At 35.1% G+C, this 25,412-nt stretch overlaps 1 protein-coding gene across 2 annotated transcripts in view; it reads left to right on the top strand.

The window, feature by feature from the left end:
- LOC150104987 (trafficking kinesin-binding protein 1-like) overlaps positions 1-23,565 on the top strand; it is a 231,964-nt gene extending 208,399 nt beyond the window's left edge. For both annotated transcript variants that reach the window (XM_090396090.1, XM_090396089.1), the window contains exon 17: positions 22,061-23,565. In XM_090396090.1, the coding sequence (XP_090252216.1) occupies positions 22,061-22,678 (618 nt within the window). In that variant the 3' untranslated portion in view covers positions 22,679-23,565. The remainder of the gene's footprint in view (positions 1-22,060) is intronic.
- Positions 23,566-25,412: the final 1,847 nt, after the last annotated feature.

Genomic DNA, 25,412 nt, shown 5'->3' with positions numbered 1-25,412 from the left:
TCATACAGCTTATAACTTTAATGAAAATCGGATTATGGGGTATAAAAATGTGGACAGAAACATTTAGACACTAACAAAAATTATAATTTGGACTCGATCTCATCATAATCACTCTCTGCATATACCAACTAAATTCAAGCAAACCAAAAATTAGTAGAATTATAAGCCGACCTATACACATTCAAATGAAAGAGAAGGGTACACATGCAATCTAACCACGTGCAGACAACACTTCATAATCCTGAATATTGTTAATACATTTCACATAGCTTTAAAAATAACTTACCATATTTACTGGAATATAACTGGCCCTCGTGTATAACTTGATATTGTTTTGCAAAACCTGATTTTACTTTGCGGAAAAAAAAAATTGAAAAGTTTCGCTTATACCTCGCACAGAAAACAAAAGTTTAATCACGTTCACGTCAAGGCAATAGTGACTCCCTACTACCCAATATGTCTGCAGACCCAGGTCGTTTTATTGTATCACTGAATAAGGTACAAACATTTGCAGTCTGTATAATATATTTCTCAACAAATAGTGCAATTAGAGACAGCTGGAATAAAAATGGCACTAACAAATGAATCACATGTCCCCTTCCCACAGAACCTATGCTATTTAGCCTCAAGCAAAACCCTATGCTGCACTGGCAAACACTAAAAACTAGATGTGTGGGAGTCTGTCCCCCAGCTCAAATGCAGAGCAACAATAAAAATCAACAGAAAGTGTTAAAATTCATAAACGTGTTAAAGCTAAGAAATATGTAGTGAATATTGTTATGGCACTTTCAGATATTGAATTTGGTTGAGGAGAATTAGCATTTCAATTCAAAAATTGTCTGCTGACTTTTATCTTTGGCTCGTGCGATCTTTTGTTAATACCGCACCAATCATATGCACATATCTTTACTGGCCTAGTACTATAGCTGTCTGTTCATTAGTCATTCGTGAAGGATTGTTCATTAAGTATCTCAAGTCTTGTAAACTACTGGTAATTTTTGCTTGAAATAATGGAAAAGCAGATAGTGTTATTTGGGAAGGATGCACACAAGGAAACTGATCTGTAGGCAGGAAATAGCAATTGCAATATATGCGGGGATTTTACGAAAAAAACTGAAAACTTTAGTTTCCAAAAATCCCTACATATATCTCGCACCACGATTTTTAGCTTTAATTTTTGGGGAACAAAGTGTGAATTATAATCGAGTAAATACAGTATGTTTATGGCAATGTAGAGGAAATTTGCTTTTATATCTAATAAGTTAAATATATTAATTGACAATAAATACTTCCAATCCATATTTTAATGATTTATGATTTAATAAAATCCAAATACACTTTAGAAAACGGATATGTTCTTTACGAAACATGAAAAGATATATCAAATGATGGTAAAGGAGTCACACCAAGTCTGGCTGCCTGACGATTGATGCAACAACTGAACTGGACAAAACTTGTACATCAGTATATCGCAGAGATATAGATAGCTTAGAAATAGGATGTTTGTTTCTAATTTTCTTATTACTTATTATTACTGAAAACAGTTGGTTGGGTTTAATTATTTATTGCATTTTTATTTGGTATCGCTGTACTTAATAAAATTGTATTATATTAAGTTAAAATATGTATGAGCGAAGATGTTTAAAATGTATTTTTTTATTTAATTATTTTTTAAGATGAGCCCTGGGTTGCATGCCGGAAGAAAGTTGTTGACGTGCCATGTTTGGCAGGCATGTTAAGGGTTGTCACCCCTGCTCAAGACTAACCATACATAAAGAATATAATAAATATTTTTTCAACGGTTTCAATAACAAGACAAATGATATAAATGTAACAGATTAGAAAAAAACTAATGATGATGAATCAGGCATTTTAGCATTTTTAGGGTAAAAATGAAATCATGTTTGTTAATTTTTATACACTGCATAAACGCATCAAAGGGATTAAGCAAAAACCCTGATATAATAGAGAAACACAGAGATGTTATTATTACCAGGGATCCTAAAATCCTGTCGATCGCCTGTTATAAGCAAAATTAGGAGAAGAAAAAAAAAATAAAAATTACGTTCCGCAAATGTGTACTGACTGTGCGGTGCCCGCTGCTGAGAAGCAGCTACCACAGTATAGGCAATAAACCAATAAAGCAATAGCCTTGCCATGAATTTTATTGTTTTATTTTTAAGAATTTGAATTATAGTATGATAGGGAAATGTAACAGTTTTGTTATATTTATATTTTATTTATTTTAGTTGTATAGTTGTTAAAAACTAATTATTAATTAAGTAATAAAAACTACTAAGTTAACATAAATAAAAGAATCATCGACAAATAAAATTGTGTTCTCAGGTGAGACCCAAAAAAAGTGCTGCCTGGGCAGACCTGCCCCTCCCCCATTGCTATGCCACTGTCTAAACCTTTTCAGTTTCAAACTCATTACACCAGCTTTCATACCTCACCTTCTGTAGTTTTGAATAAGCTTTCTATATAAGAATATTTTTTAAATTAGTCTGTAGATACTTGAATACAATGTTAATGACTTTTTTTTCTTCCTCAATCCATTCACAGTGTTAAGATGCTATAAGTTAAAAAATGATCATCATCATCAAATTCCTGCCATGTACCCTCAAAGGGGTGTACAGGATATGAGAGAGTACTACATGAAAAATTTACATCATTACTAACTTCCTATCTACAATTTTCCTCCAAATCAGTCTGTTACTTGTCAAGACTCCAACATTATCAGATCTTATATTTCTATCGTCTAAGGCACATTGTACTGTATCAATCCACCTATATCTTGATCTTCCTCTGGGTTGTTTTCCTGCCAACCTGGCAGTTGACATTTTCAATGATTCTGCCTATTTTCATTGTCTTTGTCTTTTTATTGCTGACCTTCATACCATATCTATTAAAACAGTTATTCAATTTAGTCAGGGAATCTTGCAAACTTGTAGCGGATTTATTTAGAAGTATAACGTCTTCCGCATAAAGCAAAGAGCTGACGTTAACATCTCCAATTTTGATATCATGTTTAATACCACTTTCCTTCATAATGTGATCCATATAGATAATGATTAACAGAGGGGATAATGTACATCCTGTCTCACACCAGATTTAACATTAAACCATTTTCCTGTACTTCCTTCAATTCTAACTGCTGACTTACAACTCAAATATAGACTGAGTATTTATTGATATAATGCCCATTGACACCATATAACTGTAGCATATTGAATAGCTTCTCTCTTGACACTTTGTCATATGCCTTTTCCAGATCAACAAAACTTAAATACAGATCTTTGTTATATTCCCATGATTTCTCCGCTATTTGTCATAAAGTGAAGATCTGATCCTGACAGCCTCTATTTGGCCTAAATTCAGGTTGTTCTTCACCAAACTTATCTTCCACAATTCTTCTCAACCGTTTCTCAAGTATAGCATAAATCTTACCAGGAACATTCAGTAGAGAAATACCTCTGTAATTCTGACATTCAGTTTTATTTCTCTTTTTATATATGGGTACTATGAGAGCTCTACTCCAATCATCTGGAATTGGCCCCTCTGTCCAGGCCTTCTGAACTATGCAGTGCAGCCACTGTAAGACTTTTGTACCACCATACTTCAGCATTTCTGATCGAATATCATCTACGCTTGCTGCCTTTCCACATTTCAAGCCTTTGATGGCTTTTTCTACTTCAAGTAGAAAAAGTATGTAGAAATGTAACATTTTCTATTTCAAGTAGAAATGTATGCCTGTTGAGTGTTATTTACCACTGTACTATCACTGCTTGTTTCATTTAGCAATTTTTCGAAGTAATTACTCCATACTCCAAGGATATCTTTTTTTCCCATTTTTATGTCACCTTTATCATCTCTAACTCCTTTTACAGCACTCTTTCCTCCATTTCTAAGCTTCTTCAACAACGTCCAGAATATTTTGCACACCTTCTTGATATTTATTTTCTATGTTCTTGCCAAAGTCCTCCCATGACTTTTGTTTAGCTAGTTTTACAAAGTGTTAAAAAATGATATATTTGGAAATATCAGAAGCAAAAACAACAAAAAAAATAAGGTTATCTTTCTCAGTTTTCCTCTTTTCTAGTCTCAATGAATATGCATATACATAGGATTTCTGTTTGTCTGCATTAATACTTAAATAAAAGAGTTATAAATTGAAGTCATCCAAAACTTGATTATTTATAGCCTTACAACATGTAAAAATGTTTAATTAAAAAAATTATAACGTGAAAGTATGTATAGCTATCTAGAAGTAGAGCTATAACCGTGTATAACTATCTAGAGGTTTGTAGTTATACAAATGCAAAATGTTGTAATCCATAGGTAGTGCCATGAAGACAGGCACTACCTGTGGATTACAACATTTATTTCTCCTGAATTTCAAGTGTGTAGAGTTGAAAGAATATTAGTAGAGAAGTGAATGTTTATAATTTTCATAATAGCTTCACAATAGTTTTTTTAATGTGAATCTCACCCACAAAAAGCTATTAGCCTATAGTACATTAATATAATGTAATAAGTGATGGTCTCACTAAGCTATGAAATTCATCTATCATCTAAATAAAATTTTATGTGCAGATACCTTGATAATCTAATACAATTTACTACTTTTTTTCAATTTTTTTTTTGTTTTATTTCTCAGACTGTTTTTAATTATGTATTACTAGCTTCTATAGCACACCTAATTGTGTCCATCTATCTATCTCATGGGTTTTCTTCCAGTTTTGCTTAATGATTAATTGCTTTCCAATTAATGACTGCCCTAATTAGATTGTTTATGCATTTGTGAGTGTTGATAAAATTAAGTTATTGACTTTTAGGTTTCATCATTTTTCAGAATGGATTTCTGTTAACTTTTTTTTGTATTTCACCTTTTTTATTATAACTGGTATGAAAATCAGTATTAAAACTGTCATATCATACTGATTTTCATATCAGTTTTTTTCAGTAGTTATTCAATTTAGTTAGTCTGCAGAACTTATTCATCTGCATATAAAGAGCTGGATTTATTCCTTTCCTTAATGACATGATCTATATAGATTGTAAATAACAATAAAGATAATGTATCAGCCTGCCATTCACATGAGTTCATATCAAATGACTTTCTTTTTATTACATACCTTTAAGAGATGTGTAGATACCATGATAATCCAGTACAGTTTCTGTATAATTTATTTACTCTGCTTTACATTTTATTCATTCTCTATAATTAATGATATATGGAATGATTTGAGGGAGAATATTCATCTGTTTGCTTATGATGCAGAACTAGAAACAGAATAGTTAATAATCGTGATGTAGAAATCTTGCAAGATTAAGTGGAGGATAATGTTTTTCAGTTTGATATAACAAAGCGTGAGGTCATGTACTTGGGAATGAAAAAATTACGAACTGTGTATTACACTGACAGAACTGGACTGCAGAAAATTGATGAGGGTAATTTCATAGAGTTGGTGGATAGGGGAGTTGCAGTTCAGAGGACATTTTACAAAATTCAGCACGATAGCTCAAAAGGATCATTTGAATAAAAACACTGAGCAGTAGGTAAATAAGGAGGTTATCTTGCTTTTATGAGGACTGATACAATCACATCTTCTGTGATGCGCAAATTTGGTTGCCTGGATTTGAGGATGAGATGTGTAATTATACCCTCTCAGGATAGGTTGAAGGCATGTGGGTTACAAAATTTAATTGATAGGCAGAAGGGAACGTATAATGAAAAAATGTTTTTAATAGGATTTGATGCAGAGAAATTTTTTAATACAGAACATGGGGGGGGGAGAGAAAGAGAGAGAGAGAGAGAGAGATTAGTGGATAAGTGGAATGGATTGCAGAGGCAGTTAGATTGCTTTGTCAGTGAATGAGCTTAAGGAGAAGTATGAAAGGTGTGTGAATAATGTTTAGTGTATGTGTGTCTCCTGGAATATCTTTGGACATCCATAGAGATGTCCATATAATATCTAAACTGCTGACAAATTTAAGTTATATATTGCTTTAAATATGGTACTATTTAAACTATAGTGTACTGATCAATACCATATAGCAATATTTATTTTTTTAAGGAGCTCCTTAAGAAAATAGGCATTGCTATATGGCAGACCTGCACAACATATGGCCGCAATGCTATTTAATTTGACCCGTCTGCCTGATTGAATTATTAATCATATGGGAGAATATGAAATTAGACTATTTTTTCCTATTGTTGAATTAAATTTTTACTAAGACTCTGCATGTTTACATTCATGGGATTAATTTTACAACCAGGTTTCTTTCAACTCGACAATAAATTGCATTTGGAGTTATTCCCACTGTCGTATTTAGTAACAAATTATTACAATCGCTTCGATATTTTGTTAGCGCTAGTGTTGCTGCAGGGAAATTCAAAGTTACATCTCTGTGATAATGTGATATCTGGAGCAATACATTACATAACTGTTACCATAACTTGCATTATTGTGAGTTTTTCATCATTAGATTTTTGTAATTAATATTGTCAATCTCGACACAATGAGCTTAAGTAAATAAAAAGTGTAAAATAGATTTGGAACATCGAGCATTTAACCCTGAGTGGACAAACAAATATTTTTTTACGTTGTTTAAGGACAAAATAGTGTGCACTGTTTGCCGGGAATCTATCGCTGTGCTGAAAGAGTACAATCTGAGATGTCATTTTGAATCAAAACATCCTAACCTTGGCAAGTTGGATGCAAGTGAAAAGCAAATAAAAGCAGCAAAGGTATTGAAAGTTCTTAGCAGTGAGCAACAAGCCTTTAAAAAAGTGGTGACATCTTCAAATAAAGTTGCCACAAAGGTAAGCTTAAAAATATCACAAGTAAAAAGCGTAAAATAGATTCAGAACATCGAGCATTTGTTTGTGCTGGCAAATCATTTACTGAGGGAGAGTTGATAAAAAAAAAGTGTCTGATGATTGCTGTTTCCGAATTGTGTCCTGATAAGAAAAATAATTTTGAAAATTTCAATTTGTCCTGCATGACTGTTCAGCGCAGGGTGGCTGATGTTGCCGAGGATCTTCAAGATAACCTGCAAAAATTGGCTAGTGAATTTGTCTATTATTTGCTTGCTATGGATGAAAGTACTGACGTGAAAGATACTGCACAGCTTTTAATATATGTAAGAGGCGTTAATAAGAATTTTGAGGTGACAGAGGAGCTTGCTGGTTTGTGTTTAATGAAAGGAATAACTGGAAAGGAGATCGCAGATAATGTAAAGATGTGTGTAACCGAAAAACTATCCTTAAATTTCAACAATTTAGTAGCAGTTTTCACTGATGGTGCCTCATCTACGTGTGGAAAAAATGTTGGTGCTGTAACATTTATTGAACAGTATGCAGGTAAACCATTGACAAAATTTCACTGCCTAATACATCGGCAGGTGTTATGTTCAAAGGTTTTGCAGTTTGATCATGTGACTAAAGTAGTATTTGCTCTGGTCAACTATATTTGAGCTCGTGGTTTGAAACACAGAATGTTTCAGGTGTTTCTAGAAAAAAATGATGCCGTGTATGGGGATCTACCATACCGCACTAATGTACGTTGGTTGAGCCATAAAATTTTGTCATGCTTTGTCGCTCTAAAAAATGAACTAGTTGAATTTTTGGAATCTCAAGAAGATATGGAAAAATTCCCAGAAATAATGGATGAAGAATGGAATCAAGATTTATTTTTCTTGTGTGATATTTTGGGTCACTTGAATGACCTTAACTTACAGCTTCAAGGAAAAAATAAGTTTGTTTTTCAGTTAACATCTCTTATAAAGGCATTCAAAATGAAATGAATGTTTGAAAATCAATTTGCTAAGGGGGATATGTCACATTTCTTAACTTGTCGACAGAATATTCCATCAGAATATCATTCATTGATAGGTGGAAAATATAAGAAATACATATCACTTCTAAGGTAGGAGTTTCAGAAAAGAATGCCATTGAGTAATGAAGACGAAGTCCGCATAAAAGTGATTGAGGATCCATTTTCTGTCGAACTCCGGATGGAAGTTATTGATCTCCAGTGTTCTGAAAACTATCCGATCAAGCATATGGAGAGTACTTTACAAGAGTTTTATTCTATTGTGGATCAGGATAAATTTAAAAGTTTGTTAGATACTGCCTACCAAGTATTTTGTATGTTTGGGAGGACATTTACTTGTGAAACAACATTTTCGGTCATTATTATTATTTTCGGGCTACTCCAAGGAGTCCTTAGACTCATCGAGGGAGGCCCTTAAGATCATGTCCACACGACTATATGACATTCTCACAGTATCTATCATACCCTGCCTTGAACTCGCTCACTGTCATAGCACCCACAACAGACTCTGGCAGCTTATTCCACTCATTTAACACTCTAAAAGTAAAGAACCCAACTCTAACACCACTGCTAACCACACTCTTGCCCAGCTTCCATAGGTGTCCCCTAGTTCTCCCACCACCAGTCCTGATCTCAAAAATATCCTCTGAATTAATCTTATAGAATCCTTTTAGCAATTTGAATGTCGCAATCATATCTCCCCTTTTCCGCCTATCAACCAGTTTCTGCAACCCACAAATCTTCAACCTGTTCTCATGTGGTTCATTACGTAGACCTGCTATGGAATGAACCATATGAGAACAGGTTGAATCTTAGTCACTCGCCTCTGGATCCTCTCCACCTCCTCCCCATCAAGAAGGAACTGAGGTGACCAAATCTGGGCACAGTAGTCAAGATGAGGTCTTATCAAGGCTCGGTACAGAGGTACAATAACTTGCTTGTCTCTGCTCGTTAAGGTATTTTTCAACAACCAAGTGAGTTGATGAGCTGATTTAGCTACTTTCGCAATGTGCCCCCTAAACTTCATCTCCCTATCCACCAACACTCCCAAGTCCCTGGCCTCATCAATCTCTTGGAGTACAGTTCCACCCATGTGGTATACTGCTGCTAATCTTTTCACCCCAAAATGCATAACCTTACATTTTGTCACATTAAATTGACATCCATTCTCCTTAGCCCAGAACTCCAATCTATCTAAGTCATCCTGCAAGACTTTGACATCTTCTGCATTCACTATCGCCCTCCCGAACTTTGCATCATCAGCGAACAAATGAACTGTTCCACTTAGATCCTTCCCTATATCGTTAATAAACAGATTAAACAGCAGTGGTCCAAGAACAGAACCCTGCGGCACACCACTAGTCACAGGCCGTCTTTTGGACTCCACTCCTGAATAAACCACTCTTTGATATCTCTCCATCAACCACCCATCTATCCATCTCACCAACCCTATATCCATTCCCATATGTTGTGGTTTATGGATTAGAATTCCATGTGGTATCCTGTCAAACGGCTTTGCCAGGTCCAGCAGTATCACTGTAAACCCATTTCCCTTATCCAGTTCAGCCGTCACCTTGTTATAAAACTTGAGCAAGTTACTCAGGCATGATCTACCCTTTACAAAGCCATGCTGTCCCCTGTACAGTATCTCATTTTCATCAATCCATTCCTGTATTTTTCTCTTGACTACTTTCTCCAAGACCTTGACAACAACTCCTGATATGCTGATCGGTCGGTAATTTGCAACCATAGTCTTGGATCCTCCTTTATGCAGTGAAACTATTTCCCCCTCTTTCCATGCCTTTGGGACTAAACCAGACCCGAGACTCAGATTAAACAACATGGTCAAGGGCACTGATAATTCCTTAGCTGCTTCACGCAAGATCCGTGCTGGTATACCATCCAATCCCACAGATGTATTCACATTAAGGTTCTGTAATTCACCTCCACTTCATTCATCACAATTCCCGTTATAAACTAATGGCTCCTTCAATTTTTCAATGTTACCACCTGGACACTCCATTGTATCGACTGGTTCAGTGACCTCCTTACCATCATCATTCCTTAAAATCATTTTTCCATGTACAGTTTTTTTCTTGCTTGCAGCATATTGAAAGAACTGTTTGGGATTCTCTTTTGCTTGCATAGCTAGTTTCCTTTCATAATCTGCTTTTGCTGTTTTTACCACACTCATTACCCTTCTGGCCTGCACTTTATACCATTCGTGTGCCTGCAGGTCACCCCTTTCTTTAAATTCCTTCCACAGTAGCTTCTTTTTTTGCAGCTCAAGCTTAATGGTGTTATTCATCCATTTAACCACTACTTGTTTTACTATTCGGATCCTAGGTATATACAATCAGCCATAACCTCCTGTAAATGCTCCTTGACCACTTCCTATGCTCTATCGACGTCCAGCCCTTGCAGTTGTACATGCCATGGCACTGATCCAAGCAATCTCCTAAGCTTGTCATACTTGCCAGCATGGTAATTCCACATATACCCTGTCTTAATCAAAAATTCCACACTTTAGCCACCTCCCAGGTCAAGACCTTATGATCACTCTCACCAATAGGTGGCTACATGGTCATATTCATTAGTCAAATTGTGAGATGCTATTACCAGGTCAAGCACTCTCTCACCCCTAGTATTTTCAATTACATGCTGTCTCAGATAGTTATCCCTTAATAATTGAATAAAATCCAGTTCCTTCCTCACATGTGTCCTCTCCTCCGTCCAGTCAATGTTACCATAATTAAAATCCCCCATAATAATTACCCTCCTTCCACTCATTTCATCAATTTGTTTATGCATACTATCTCCACCATCTATTCCATCACCTGGTCTATAGCAGCACTGAACTGTATATTTTATTCTCCTAGTCTCAATCTCACACCAAATAGCCTCAAATGAGCTCCTTTCACTATCCTGCAATACAACTTCAATTCTCCTTGGCTGCAGTTCATCAGCTATCATCAATAAAACCCCTTCCCCCATTTTATTTTCTGTGTCCCTCCTAAACACACTATAACCTACACATTCTGTCCCACTAACTATATCATCTTTCGTCAGCCATGTTTCACTAATGCCAATAACCTGTGGCCAGGAAGAGCCAATCAAGGCCAAAAATTCTTCCTTCTTGTTCCTAATACTCCTGGCATTAGTATACATGAAATGCAGTGATCCCTTTGTCCCACCCCTATCTTGATGCGTTATTCTAAATGTCCCATTCCCATTTTTTGTCCTTAGTGCTGGCTCAGGTACATTATATACATTTTTACACTCAACTGTCTCACTGATGTCTGCATATCCACTCCCCCCCCCATCCTTGGTAGTTCTAGTTTCCCTGGTTCTGCACATCCATTTTCACTTCATTCAGCAACACTTTTTCCAGTCTACGCACACCAAATCCATTCAAATTCCAGCCATCCATCTTGTATAAGTCCTTTCGCCCATCAAACTCATTCCACACGTCCACGAATTCCACACCACACTGTCTGCATAACCTTCTCATAATGTCATTTGCGATTATGGTCCTCCTTCTAAACTCCTCTCCGTCATACCGCAGCAACAGACTCACCAGTCTAACTCTGTCACTCTTTTCTTTCACTACCTTTAACAATACTTTCAAGTCCTCTCTCATAAAAAATTTATCACCTTTCAATTCATTCGTACCCACCACATTATTAATTCTTTCACCCTCTGTTTTTGCACTCTAATACTCTCACTTACATCCTTAAATTTCGCACCCGGTAAGTATGATTTAGTTACACTCCCATCTATCATGCCTCTTAATAACGAGTCACCATGCAACACTCTTTCCTTCATTTCAGAAATTTGCCCACTCTTACGCTGGTTATTTACGTTAGCCGAATCACTCTGGAAAGAGTTTTGCAGGTGCTCCAATTGCCACTGCGCATTTTGTATCACTGCGCGCAACCTAGCGATCTCACTTCCTACAAATAATTCCTCATTTTTTTTTATCATTCAAACCATTTTCTCTCTCTGTATAGTTGCTCTCACTCTTTCTTAGATCACTGCTCTCATTTCCATCTTGTACATCACAATTCCTTATCATGCCACTATTTTCACTCACATTCTGGCTTTCTTCAACCATAGCTGTCTCACAACCTGACACATAATTCAACTCCTCACTTTGCTTACACTTTCTGCACATTCTCCCACCACTATCACTTTCAATCCAAACTCCCACCTCATTCGGGAATGCATACATTCCACACACAGCACATTGGACAAATTCTCTCACATTATAGTTTTTGAACAATGCCGTCGTATTTTTGGACGCCATTATCTTACGTCGCATTGGCGCCATATTCAAATCTATGAAACGTATTGTTAAATACTAAATTAAATAACGGAATTTGCACCAAAATCACACAGACACCACAAGCTACCAAAATTAGACAATATTACGTTATGATTTTAACTTATATTCTAATTTTCATTCAAAATTATACTTAGCTTTTGGGAGCTCCCTGAAAACACGACCAACCGTCTGGCCCTCTAGCAGCCGATCTGGAACTTGTCGTGAACTGGTCATGAACTTGAACAAAACCAAACAGCGTTCATCTTTAAGTGATATCAATTTAGAGGCCATATTAAGAATGGCCACTTCAAACATGACACCAAACTTTGATAAAATAGTGGCAACAAAGAAATGCAATGTATCACATTGTGACATTCAGTCACTGATATTTCACTGAGAATAAGTGTGATATTCTCAGTGAAATTATTAGTAAACTTTGTGTTTATGTTTAAGTGTTTTTTATTGAGAAATTTTGCAATTATATCTGTTTGTAAATAATTTTGATTATAATTTTAATTGTAACTCTCTAAAAAATTTAAATATGCATATTAATTAGTATTTACTGTTATTATTATTTACTGTGTAGACTTACTAACAAATTTACTATAGTTTAGCTGCAGTGGACTAGTCTAAGATTATAGGTCCAAAGTGGTCTGGCCCTGCTCAGGTGGTTGAAGTTGGGTTTGGCCCTCAAAGACAATCAAGTTGTGCAGGCCTGCTATATGGTATTGATTGTTATTCAGCAGAGCTACATTTTTTTCTGAAAAAGGTTTTCAGAACATAAATATATTTCTGAAAGTTTTCAGAAATATAGCATCTATACTGTTTTAATCTTCATTTTCCTTAAAGTCATTGAGTGCACATAAATAAGGAAGTGTAACAGTTGAGGCCAGCATACCATGTCTCTTAAATGCATGTGCACTTGTAGTTGGTTTGCCTGTTTTGCTGGATGAAAAACCCAAATTTCAGGAAGGAAGAATCCTGCCACTCTATAAAGCCAACTAACTTGCCTTCAGTTAAAAAAGTCTATATAAAGATTCATGTCCTAGATCAATTTTTATCTGTTTTTTTGCATAATTTAATATTCCTCTCGATATTATTTAATGGGATGAATAGTGTTACAACAATATATCTACTCTGTACTATAAAATGAAAAGCTGAAATTGGAAACGGATGTGACTTCAGCTTGAAACAGATGTAGGCTGTAACGTTTTTATGTAACGTTTTTGTCAAGTTATTTGAAATGTTTCGAAACTCAGGGGCTACCCTTAGTGTTGAGTCTTCAAAATTCGAGTTATCGGAATTCAAGTCCGATGACTGGCCTACCAGTCTGGAACATGGGGGGTTGGGTGCCAGGGGGTGCTACCCCCCCTTTTTGAAGACTCGACACTCAAGGGCTACCCTGAGTGTAGAGTCCTCAAAATTCGAGTCATCAGAATTCAAGGAGAACCGGCCTACCAGTCTGGAACACAGAGGGTTGGGTGCCGTAGGGGGGCAGAACCCCCTAGTGTGTGTGTGTGTGTGTGTGTGTGTGTGTGTGTGTGTGTGTGTGTGTGTGTGTGTGTGTGTGTGTGTATTTGCATCCACAGCACTAAGCTGTCTGCAGAAAGACCTAAGTTCAATCATTTCCAAGTTAGTCATTCTCTGGCACAGGCAAGCTTCTTTTTCTTTTTTTCCCATAAACTCAAAATCGATCCATTGAACCCACACTATTTCAGACAATAACAGTGTGTTATGAACACTGAGATAGCAGCTTATCTGACATCTCTCTCTTTGCTTAAAATTAGTGATAGTTTTGGGCCAGTTATCTCTGATTAGGTAAAGGTGGAGATTGAACTGCCCACACAGTTTCCAAAAGTTAGATGGGGCTAAAATAGCCTTGCCTACTCCCTATAAGAGAATTAAAGGTGTTGGTGGATTTTATTTTTTTTTAAATCACATATTTAATAATATAGGGGATACATTAAATTTGAGGTAAATTTGGAATTTATTGGAGGGCTGAGAAGACTCAGTCTAACATTTGCAACAGGAATGAATGGAGGTACATTTCAATCCAAGAAGAAAAACAAAAATCAAATTTTTGATTGAAGGAAGATCCAAATATCAACACAGGTAATGGGTAGTGGAGTGAAAGTGAGATCCTCTGAGAAATAATGTGTTCTGGTAGTGTTTGCCAGACTATGTTTACTATACTAGAGAATAGTAAGGAGGTCAGTATTTAAAGAAGTTTATGGAAGATTTCAATTTCAATCTTTTACCTCTCCAAGGCTTACTGAATGAAAAAGTAGAATGGAGTGTATTATTCAGCAAAACTGGGTAGGATTTGAAGTTAGTCTGAGATGAAACATTAATGTCCACAGGAAGAGAAAGATGAAATACAAAGCTATGAGTTTTCCAGTATTTACATGAAAATTTGAAGGAAACAAACTATCCACTAACACTCAGTGAAGTTTCACTTGGGTCACCAGCTTCTTGGTGACCCAAGTGAAAAAGGCAGACCATAAGATGGTAGTTCAGTAAGCAGGTCTCTGTGTGCTAGAGCTGATCAGATGCCTAAGAAATTTCAAAGAGTGACTGTGTGGGTTTCTCCAAACCTTTCCCATCAGAAAAATTTATTTCAATGGCTTATGTCCTGAAGTGAATGTGGGCTAGGAGATCTGTTCTGGATTAAGAGTGGTAGATGGTATACTATGGTTGTTAGTTAATTTGTTGGGCTTTCACACAGTTAAGTTGGCTGTTGACCTTGATTATTTCGGAGAGAACTGGACTGAAGACAGTGAAATGACAGCTTACCATTCAGCCCTTTTTCTTTTTTTTAATTCGTTGAATATAGGCTTGCTTCCACATTGTAAGGTATTTGTTACATAAATAAGGAAGTGTATACAGTAGATATGACATTGGAGGGCTGTTAATTTCAGAACACAAGTCTTCATGATACCATCAGGATCAGGAAGGCTTATTGTTGATTGATCAGAGGTAATATGCAGTGTAAAATTCCAGATGTATTAAAGAGTGATTTGTCAATTATCCATACAGGAATTAGAGGAGAATAAAGCCAGGAGCTGAACTTTTTCTTTGAGTGATGTTATGAAGAATGTTTTGTGTGATATATATATATATATAGAGAGGGAGTAGTATAAAAAGAGCAGTCATCCAGTAGACATGGCAAGAGATCAGAGCATATGGCTACCATTTGAGCAGGAGCCAGCCTCTCTGCATTCTATCCCTTCAGAGCTTTATATGGATTGATTTTTTGCTAGCTATTATATGTTTGGTCTAGGCTGAAAATAAAACTGAAGTTTTGTCTTAAGTGGCTTGAGACAAAATGTTTTTCTTTTCTGTTTTTTTTTTTTTTTTTTTTTTTTTTTTTTTTTTTTTTTTTTTTTTTTGAGGGGGGGGGGGATGCTGCCTTAGCACACTTGCTAACAGATATACTCAATCTCACCTAAAATCCAAGACTTGGATTGTAGGTAAGCCTAATTTTGAATAAAATGAGGAATTACTACGCCTATCATACCTGTCCTTAAAATCATTCACTGATAAAAGTGCTTATGATTGCATCTAATAACCCATTCTACTCTTCAAACAAAAATAAAATCTCGGTCACTGCTAACCATACTCTTGCACAAATTCCAGTGGTGACTCCTTTCCTCCTTCCTATCCCTAAAACTGAAATTTCTTCTGTTGTTTCAAGTGTAAATTTTGTAACTTACAACTCAATCCATTCTTGATAGAGTCTTCCAGATATGTTGTTCAGATGATTTACTGTTATGGCATGCATTTGCAAAAGTGTGGGGAATGTATGCCAGTTTGGTTAAGAAACATTTTCCCATTTGACTTGATACTCTTTTCTTTCTTTTTCTTTTTTTGCCTGGCATGCTACACAGTTTCAATACTGAAATCATGTAGATACTACACTGCTTAATTTCAATTAGTCAAGAGGAGATTTATGTTGATATTGTATTTCTTTCATATTTGATTGGAGGTTATCTTTGAAGCACTTTTGTTTCCTTTTGTTTTTTAGCATCTTGCCCTCCTCATTGCTGAGACATGTTTTTGGGGATGAGCATCTTATGTACAGGTGACATGACCAGCCAGCGAAGTTGGTAGTAGACGATCAATGCTTATGCACTTTGAGTCAGAATGCGGTATTAGTGCACCTGTCTTTCCATTTAATAAAGGTTCTTCAAAAGCAACATTAGTAGTATTTGTTAGGTGTCTCAAGTATATTGTCCATGTCCTGTAACCATATGGGATGACAGTAGTCCTATAAACTTGGGCTAGTGTCCAAGTTTATAAGACTCATCTCTTCATCCATGTCAGCATTTGCTAAGAGATACTGCAAAATAAAACCTATATCTTTTTTGAAATTTGGTTCTGAACGAGAGAGATGTGATATAAAAGACACAAACCATAGCATATTTCTGAGTTCATTAATAAAGCAATATTTCTGTAAATAAATATTTATTGAAAGTTAATGTCCGGAATGCTGAAGGGAGGAAAAAATGACATGAAACATCATATTATTAAAATGCAGAACTTGCTTAATAATGCAAACATTCTACTAGAATATGATCCTACCTGGCACGCCCACATGACTAGCAATTTGCTTAAGCCTTGTGAACCGGCTTGAGAATGCCAATAAACATCTTGATTCTAGACATCCACTAGTTCTCAGAATTTTAGAGTTCCAAAGATGCATAAGCAGCCCATAGTGGATGCCAGAGATTTATTCACCCATCCTCTTCTCTCTAAATATCTTGCACAGCTGGGTAGTTCTGTTTATAGACAAGTCTGAAACTTACATAAAACAACATTGTACACTTCACAGAAAATATCAAAGCATACTGTAATAAAACCAACTGTGACATGCTAGCAAGCCTGGATGCCATCAACCTGTTCATCAAATGTACCTTGAAGTAAGAGAGCTATTTCCGATAGGCTATTTCCACCACTAGATATCACTATAATAACATTATTTAAGGAAATTACAACATACACTATATATATATATATATAGTGTATGTAATTAATTTTTTTAACTTGAGGATACTGTATATTATTAGGGTTACCAAGTAATTTTATAAGCTTGGTTATTTAACTCCTAATCCCAAGTATGCAAACAATTAAGTTTGTGCCTGAAACATAGTTCAAGTCTAAAGATGGTACAACACCAGGGCAACTCATTGTAAAGGTGGGTGAAGCTCTGATCACTATTCTTAGTATTTTCCCATAATGTAAAGCACATCTCACTAAAAGATGTATACCGCAATACATTAGGAGTTAAATAACCATCATCATCAAATTCCTGCCATGTACCCTCAAGGGATGTACAGGATATGATAGTACTACATGAAAAAAATTACATCATTACTAACTTCCTAACTTCCTTTTTATTAAAAATAAAAACACCTTGCAGCAACTTCTATAGGTAAAGTTGATAAGGCTCTGTATTACTAAAACCTTGGTATTTAGGGTCTAGCTACTCACTGAGGAGACCTGAAAAAAGGTTGAAACTGGTCTGGGTAGTGACCCCACCCATAATGTATTGCAGTATACATCTTTTAGTGATATGTACTTTACATTATGGGAAAATACTAAGAATAGTGATCAGAGCTTTATCCACCTTTACAGTGAGTTGCCCTGGTGTTGTACCATCTTTAGACTTGAACTATGTTTCAGACGCAACTTAATTGTTTGCATACTTGGGATTAGGAGTTAAATAACCAAGCTTATAAAATTACTTGGTAACCCTAATAATATATATATATATATATATATATATATATACACACATACATACATACAGTAGGACCCCCGTATCCACGGTCAACCCTGATCCGAAGATATTAACACACGGAAGGTCAACTTACAAAACTTTCATAGTGTCTACAAACATTCAGCTTTGAAATAATGTTGGATCTAATATCCACTTTGCTTATGTAATTTTACATTGCCGAAATGAAGCCGTATGGCTTTTTCTTTTAGTAATAGACAGTTCGGCTGATCGCAGAGATTGTCCAACACCAGGGCAACTCATTGCAAAGTTGGAGAAAGCTACACACACATCTGAGGTTGCTAAGATTCCATTCACATTCAGATAGCTTTATTACAGTATGTGGTTATAATTGTTCTGTTTTATTATTAGTTATTGTTGTTAATCTCTTACTGTGCGTAATTTATAAATTAAACTTTGCCATAGGTATTTATGCATAGGAAAAAACATAGTATATATATATATATATATATATATATATATATAGGGTTCGCTACTATCCGCAGAAGACGATGGAACTAAACCCCACGGATAGAGGGGGGCCTACTGTGTGTATATATGTATATATATATATATATATATATATATATATATATATATATTGAAAAACTTAATATTTCCACTATTCTGCAAAGCCAAATTGTTACACTACATTGGATAAGTAATGTCAAAGCAAAATAACAAAGACAATCCTAAAGTCCTAAAAATGTCCTGGGGCGACACTTTTTAGGATCAAGGAACCACTGAACTTAAACACATTTGCAGCACATTTTTAGCCAATGGCTACAATCCCCACTAAATCCAAAAAATATTAAAATCCTAAAACTACACTTCCCACTTTGAAAACAGACTACACTGAAGCACATCTGAAAAATTGACAAAAATTCTAAGAAGATACAACCTTATAACCACTTGCAGACCACATAAAAAATTGGTATCCCTTATCTCTGCTTTCCCAGAGACCAGCCACAATCCCCAGGCTTTCCAGGTATCATGTAGTTGTAAGCTGTCCTACTATGGTCAGATGGGAAGGACAGCTAGCATTGGAATTGCTGAACACAAGGACTACATGTAGTTTCATTACAGCCAGTCAAGGCTAACTGATGGACACTCACCATAAGATAGTGGGGGGGGGACACCTTGCTTCACCAGAGCAAATTACAAAAGAATTTTTCAGTAATTTACCTGAGCCTTAAGGAACCACTCAAACTGCAAACAAATTTGGTCCCTTGAAATTGTCTCAAATCTGGGAGGCTCATTCTTAGAACTTCAGCCCGAAAACCAATCCTATCCTAATCCCTAGAGGACACATTTTAGGACTTTAGCTTGCCTTTGTTGTTCTGCTTCAGTCTTACTTACCCAGTATACTACCTGCATACACATATCAGTTTATTGTTCCCTGATGATTGGGAACAATAAACTGGAATTTGACTCTGCTGAAATACTGGAAATATTAAATTTTTTTCTAAGTAATATGTAAAGTGCATTATACTTTCCTTAGATGATATAAATATCCAACATATTAGCTTTATCACCAGATTATTAAGAGTTACGTGAGTACTTCATCAACAAGTTTTTCGATATAAAAGATACACCACTAGTAGAAATAATGCCTAGTTGTGGACTGTCACTATCTTTACTTTTAGCCAACCTGTTCAAGAATCCTTCTATGAATTATGAGTTGAACTTTGACAATGCTATGTGGATAATGTATTAATCATATGGCCCAGTTTGTCAAGATAATTATTTGATTTTGCTGATCATTTAATTTGCTTATTCATCCCTGCATAAATTTATTCACTATCAACTTAGAAAACAACAGATTTCTCATCTTTTTTTAGAGATTCTCCTGCACGTCTCTGAACAAAATAAATTATAAATTTAACTACCTGGTCTATAGAAAATCACAATGCACACAAGAAGATACCTCCATGCAATATCCTACCATAATTCATCTCACACACACAAAAACAACTTGTACTATAAAAACCTTTTGAGGTAAAGCATTTATACACTTCTAGCAGTACTAAAAAACTCAAACATCCCTTATCCTTCCACTAAATAGCTATATCAAAAAATAGTAGAGAACATCCTAAAAGAGCCTCCTAGCAAATGAACAGAAAAACAGGAATATAGAGGAGCAGTATTACTCTTATATACACCTCATGGATAAAAAGCTTGGTAACAAGAAATAAAAATGGCTTTCTCTCTAGTAAATAAAATCTCTGATCTCCTTTGCCATTCCAAACCCATCTCAAAAAATCAGATGTTCATGTGGAGCAAACAGACCAGTGAAGCACAATGCATGTCAGAACATATCAAAGATGTGGAGTAAAAAAATGAAAATGCAAATCAGGACTAGCAGCACAATATGGCAGTATATATAAAGTCCTATATTAATTAAATTTTTTTTATCAGAACATTCAAAGAATTAAGGTATATGTTACATCAAGTTTGGTCATCTTTCATCAAGACCTGGATCTCAGACATTCTGTGCATCACATCACTAGTCATAATACAGTATGAATTACTTGCACATGCAACATTGTTAATTTGTTTCAAATATTTTGTATTACTGTCATTAGCTTGCTTGCAAAATTCACCTAAGTAATATCAGTTTAATTTCTTTGTTCTCTTGTAGAAGTGTACAATAAAGTACACAAAATTAATACAGATTAAAACTTAATAATTTTTTTTTTTTAAATGTTATAAATAAAATATTAGTACATGTATGCATAGTCCTATAACATTTGTGGTTCCATAATGCTAAATTGTCTAAATACACAATGCTAAAAAATAAAATAAAATAAAAATGTTACAGGTTTGCTTATATATATATATATATATATATATATATATAAATAAAATCTTCCACTAGAACTTTTCTACTCCTTTCCATCAGCCAGTTTCCTAGATAATCTTTAGCATAGGGAAGTAAGTTTTTCTCCCAGAAGCTTGAGTTTTTAACTCTAATTCAGAAAAATTACCATGAACCTCATTATTTCAAAAGTAATAGCAGCTAGTCAGTGACCAGAGCCTCTGTAGCTCAGTCAGTATAGATGAAGCCCTTTGGTTGGAAAGACCTGGGTTTGATTCCCGTCTACGATATGAGACCTTCGTATGAGACCTTTCAACTAAAGGTCTCATACGAAGATAGAGGGTTTTTTCACCCAGAAACTTGGGTTTTTTATCCCTCAGAACAGGCAAACCGGTCCATGAACACACATGTCTGCAGTCATAAAATACATACTTAATCCCTGTTTAGGAGCGCACAACCAGTCTTAAGGGACAGCGGCCGAATGGGAGGAACCCCATATGAATAAATAAAGTGAAAGTTAAGATTCTGAGATGGCAGCAGTTGTGTACCTAAAAATATTAGTGCATGTATGCATAGTCCTGTAACATTTTTGGTTCCATAATGCTGAATTGTCAAAAATAAAAATAAAAAATTATAGGTTTGATTATATATGAGCTTCCACTAGAACTTTTCTACACCTTTCTATCAGCCAGTTTCCTAGATAATCTTTGGCATAGGGAAGTGAGTTTTTCTCTCAGAAACTTGAGTTTTTAAACTCTGTAACTTAGAAAAATTACCATGAAGCTCATTATTTCAAAAGTAATAGCGGTAAGAGTTAAGATTCCAAGATGGCAGCAGTTGTCTATTGTATTTTTGTCTAGAAGTCTTCAAAATCATGGAGATAGAGGCTCACTCATTGGTGAAAGTTATAGGTGGAAATCAGCTGCTTACAAATTACAGTAGTTAGGGCTAAAAGTGTTCTGCCCATCTACTTAAAAGAATAAAAAAGGTGTTAGAGGATTTTTATATTGTCATTAATTTATGCAATAATGCCTATCAAAAAAATAAATAAAATTTCTATGCACCAAGAAATTCCATGAAAATTTTTCCCTTCCTCTTCTGCATATTTAGCACTTTTCATGCATTCTTCTCTATTCATTAACAAAATGTAATTTTCATAATCTTTCTTTTCTGTGAAGTTTTTTTCAACATAGGAAACTGTCATCACTTTAGGTATCTTTTTAAAATGTTATTACTTAGTATGTTATTATTTTTCAATTTATTTTTCAGTTAACATATACTTATTTATTGTTTATTTTTAGGAAACTCCTAAAACTCCTCCTCCTTCACCAGAAAGAAGTTTATCACCTATTCCTAGTTCTTCTAACATTCCTAATTTGATCCAGCACTTAAAAATCCCAAAAGGAAATAGTATTTTGCATCATTCATATAATCCTACAATTGGACTTGCTTCCGTTTTTGGAAAATTCTCTAATATATCAGAAAGCAAAACAGGAAGTGACTCAAACAAAATGCGATCTGATTCTGCATATATATTAGCTAATGTTACCAGCTGCAATTATTCTGCAAATAATACTTTTCCTGCACTTCATACATTCCTTGGTATATCAGGGCACTCCACAATCAATGAACAAATGATTAGAACAAATGCCATTAAAAATCAAAACATTCATGCACAGTGTGCTGATTTTACTAATCAAAGAAATGAGAGGTCTGCTCTGCAGCATCCCTGGGGATTTGTGCCAAAGTTGGTAATCCAAAAGGAATGCTATAGAAATATGACGCCAGTTGTATCGCCACCACTTTCTCATATGCCTAATCCCATTTTGCAACTTAATAGTCTTCGATACTTAAGTTTAAATACAGTGGGACCATTGAAAACGCTTCATTCATTGAGAAAGGGAGGATATGCCCTTTGAAACTTTCATTGTAATCATCATAAAATATTTCAGCTTAGTTTAGCTGTCTTAACTTGATTTATTCAAGTTATAGTAGTAGCTAGCATTATCCGCATTTGCACATTTTATATTCTAAACCTTTTGGATAGAATGTAATTTTAATGGTAGGTTATCATAAAGACTTTAAATGGATGCAAAATGCTTTTTTATATAATTGGTTTTAAAGAGGCTTTAATGAAATTGTGTAACAAATTTACACTTGCACACTACTGCTTTAAAACTTTCATGGTTATATTGTCTGTGATAATGTTCAACATTAAGCTTGTATTAGCATAATACGAGTATTTCGTGATATGAATATTAATGTGATGTAAAAACGTTTTCCTGTGGAGTAAAATAACCTGTTATATTTTGTTCCGTTTTTTGAAAGAAAAATGATGGAACAAGCTATGTCTGTTAAAAGTGCAATGCAAATTTTTACTTAAGTTTTTTGTAGATATGTATCATGTAAATAGTTGTGAAAAGTTGTACATAACTAGTTTCCAATTATGTTTGGATAATTTATGTGATTAAGTTTGCAAGCTTAGTTTTGTAGATATTTAGCTGTTATATTCGAAGGGGAAGATATACACAAGTATATACATGTCAGAGAAATGTAGAAAATTCTAGGATGTCTATACGGGTATTTGATGATATATTTTTTAAAAAAAGTTGTGAAATCTTAGAAGTGTAGCAGTTCTAGATAAGTGGAAAAGCCTTTGCACAAATGTAAAACCTATACATTTTTGTGCATATCTCTGCAATTTGTTAGATAAAAAGATATAGACCAGTGTTTGTTATAATGGAGAACTGCCACCTTGGAATTAGCATGGTATAATTTATTTATTTAGTATAAAATAAAATGAGATTTAAAAAAAACTCGTTTCTAATTTTTTTTTTTCAGTATTGCATATTATATCCAAATGGTTCAAAAGTTACTACCTTTCTTGTGATGATGAACTAAAGCTTTATGAAAAGATTGTTTCTTATTTAATCAGTTCATCTTATATATAGTAGCAGTTGTCTCCATCCACTGATGATGCAGATAATGACTGCATCATCAATGATTGCCATGTTTGCTGTGGCTTATGATCCACAAACGTCCATAAAGAGGTGATTCTGATAGTCTTGCGCTGCTTTGGCAAGATAGTCCTCGTTAGCTCAGCTAGGATCAGCTAGTGGATTTGCCTGCGAGGATCAACAATGATGCACTAAGTTTCTTTCCCAATGATCTGAGGAAGGAGACTCAAGGTTTCCGTACCAGTATGGCATCTAGGGTAGCTTATCTTGTGGTGTTCAGTTTACAAGGTCATTACTTACCAGATAATAAGCTTCCATGTATGACTCTGTGGTGGGCTGGGAGTCCCAGTACTGAATCCTTCCTTTTCGTCAATGTCTTCCATTCTCATGTTTATCAATCCCCCCCCCCCTCAACAAGCCCCAACTAACTTCAGAAACCATTGTAACATCAAATAGCAAAAATAAGAAACAGAACATCAGCAACACCTACAGCTGCATGCCATCATTTTTCTGAATACATTCAACAGGGGAATGTCCTATTGGGAAAATGTTATCCTTTGTCAGAAGGATTGAGAGATTCCAAAATCTTTTGGGGAAAAAAAAATCTTCATGAGACATTGTTTCTGGCAAGTTGTTTCAACTACAATCAGATAAACTCTTTTGTGCAACATCAAATGGAGGAATACTAGTTATGGTACTCCCCATCACCCCCCCCCCCCCCCAACACACACACAAAACTTTATTTTTGAGAGGAGTAATATTGCAGTGGGAGGACTTCCTCTTCCTTGATATTCTTGGTTAGACTTGCCTAAGTTAAGGAATGGCAGTCAAAATAAAAAGTCTTATATGTAGGGATAATATCCTGGTACTGACTAAGAATATCATCCTCACATTTAAAGTCCAAAAAAAAAAAAAAACAGTGAAAGTAGGATATCTTAACTCCACTGCCAGGCACATTCTGAATTGTTTGCACTACTTTAAGTGTCAAATAATACAGTTGTGCTAGACCTGTCATCTGTGTCCATTGTGATAGTACCTAGCATGAACATGAAGATTGAAAAAGCAAAACACTACTACAGTGAGGGAGATCAGAGCCTACTCCTGAGCATGCTAGAGGTAGAAGGATGAGAAAGAAATTCAAAAAATCAAGACAGAGCAGAACATATCAGGAGGCAAAGAAGAAGTATACCATAACATCTACTGGAAATTCTCTTGCACAGAAAAGTAACAGTAAAAAAAAAAAAAAAATTAAGTTTGCATTAACATGCATGACTGTCCTACCTTTTTACAATTATGTCATCCCTGAACAGTAGGATTTATTTGCATTCTCATTGAAGTGAATGCAAAAGAAGAAAAATGAATATGACCTTACTCCTGAAAATACACCAAAAATGATTCCATTGCATCAAAATGTGTCAGTAAAAAATTAATGGAATGTGCACCTGAAAGAATTAAGAACTTGCCTTTAGACCCACTTAATTATATTGGTGAGATGGATACCTTTATATCCTTAGAGGAGAAAAAAAAAAAAAACTATAAAGTATCCAGTATCCTGGATGGAGTTAAATTTACATCTTGAATACTTTTTCTGAGGAAGAGATGAACACTACTCATCCATTCCTCAAAAAGGAACTCCAAGGCTGATAACAAGATCTTACAAGAGTGAAGTCCAGTTTATCAACCAAAAATAATGAAG

The sequence above is a fragment of the Typopeltis vanoorti genome, chromosome 7 (assembly GCF_054136105.1).
Source record: "Typopeltis vanoorti isolate ZY-2024b chromosome 7, IOZ_Tvanoo_1.0, whole genome shotgun sequence".
Lineage (NCBI taxonomy): Eukaryota > Metazoa > Arthropoda > Arachnida > Uropygi > Thelyphonidae > Typopeltis > Typopeltis vanoorti.
The sequence above is the reverse complement of the archived record's forward strand: the minus strand, read 5'-3'. Positions and strand labels throughout refer to the sequence as shown.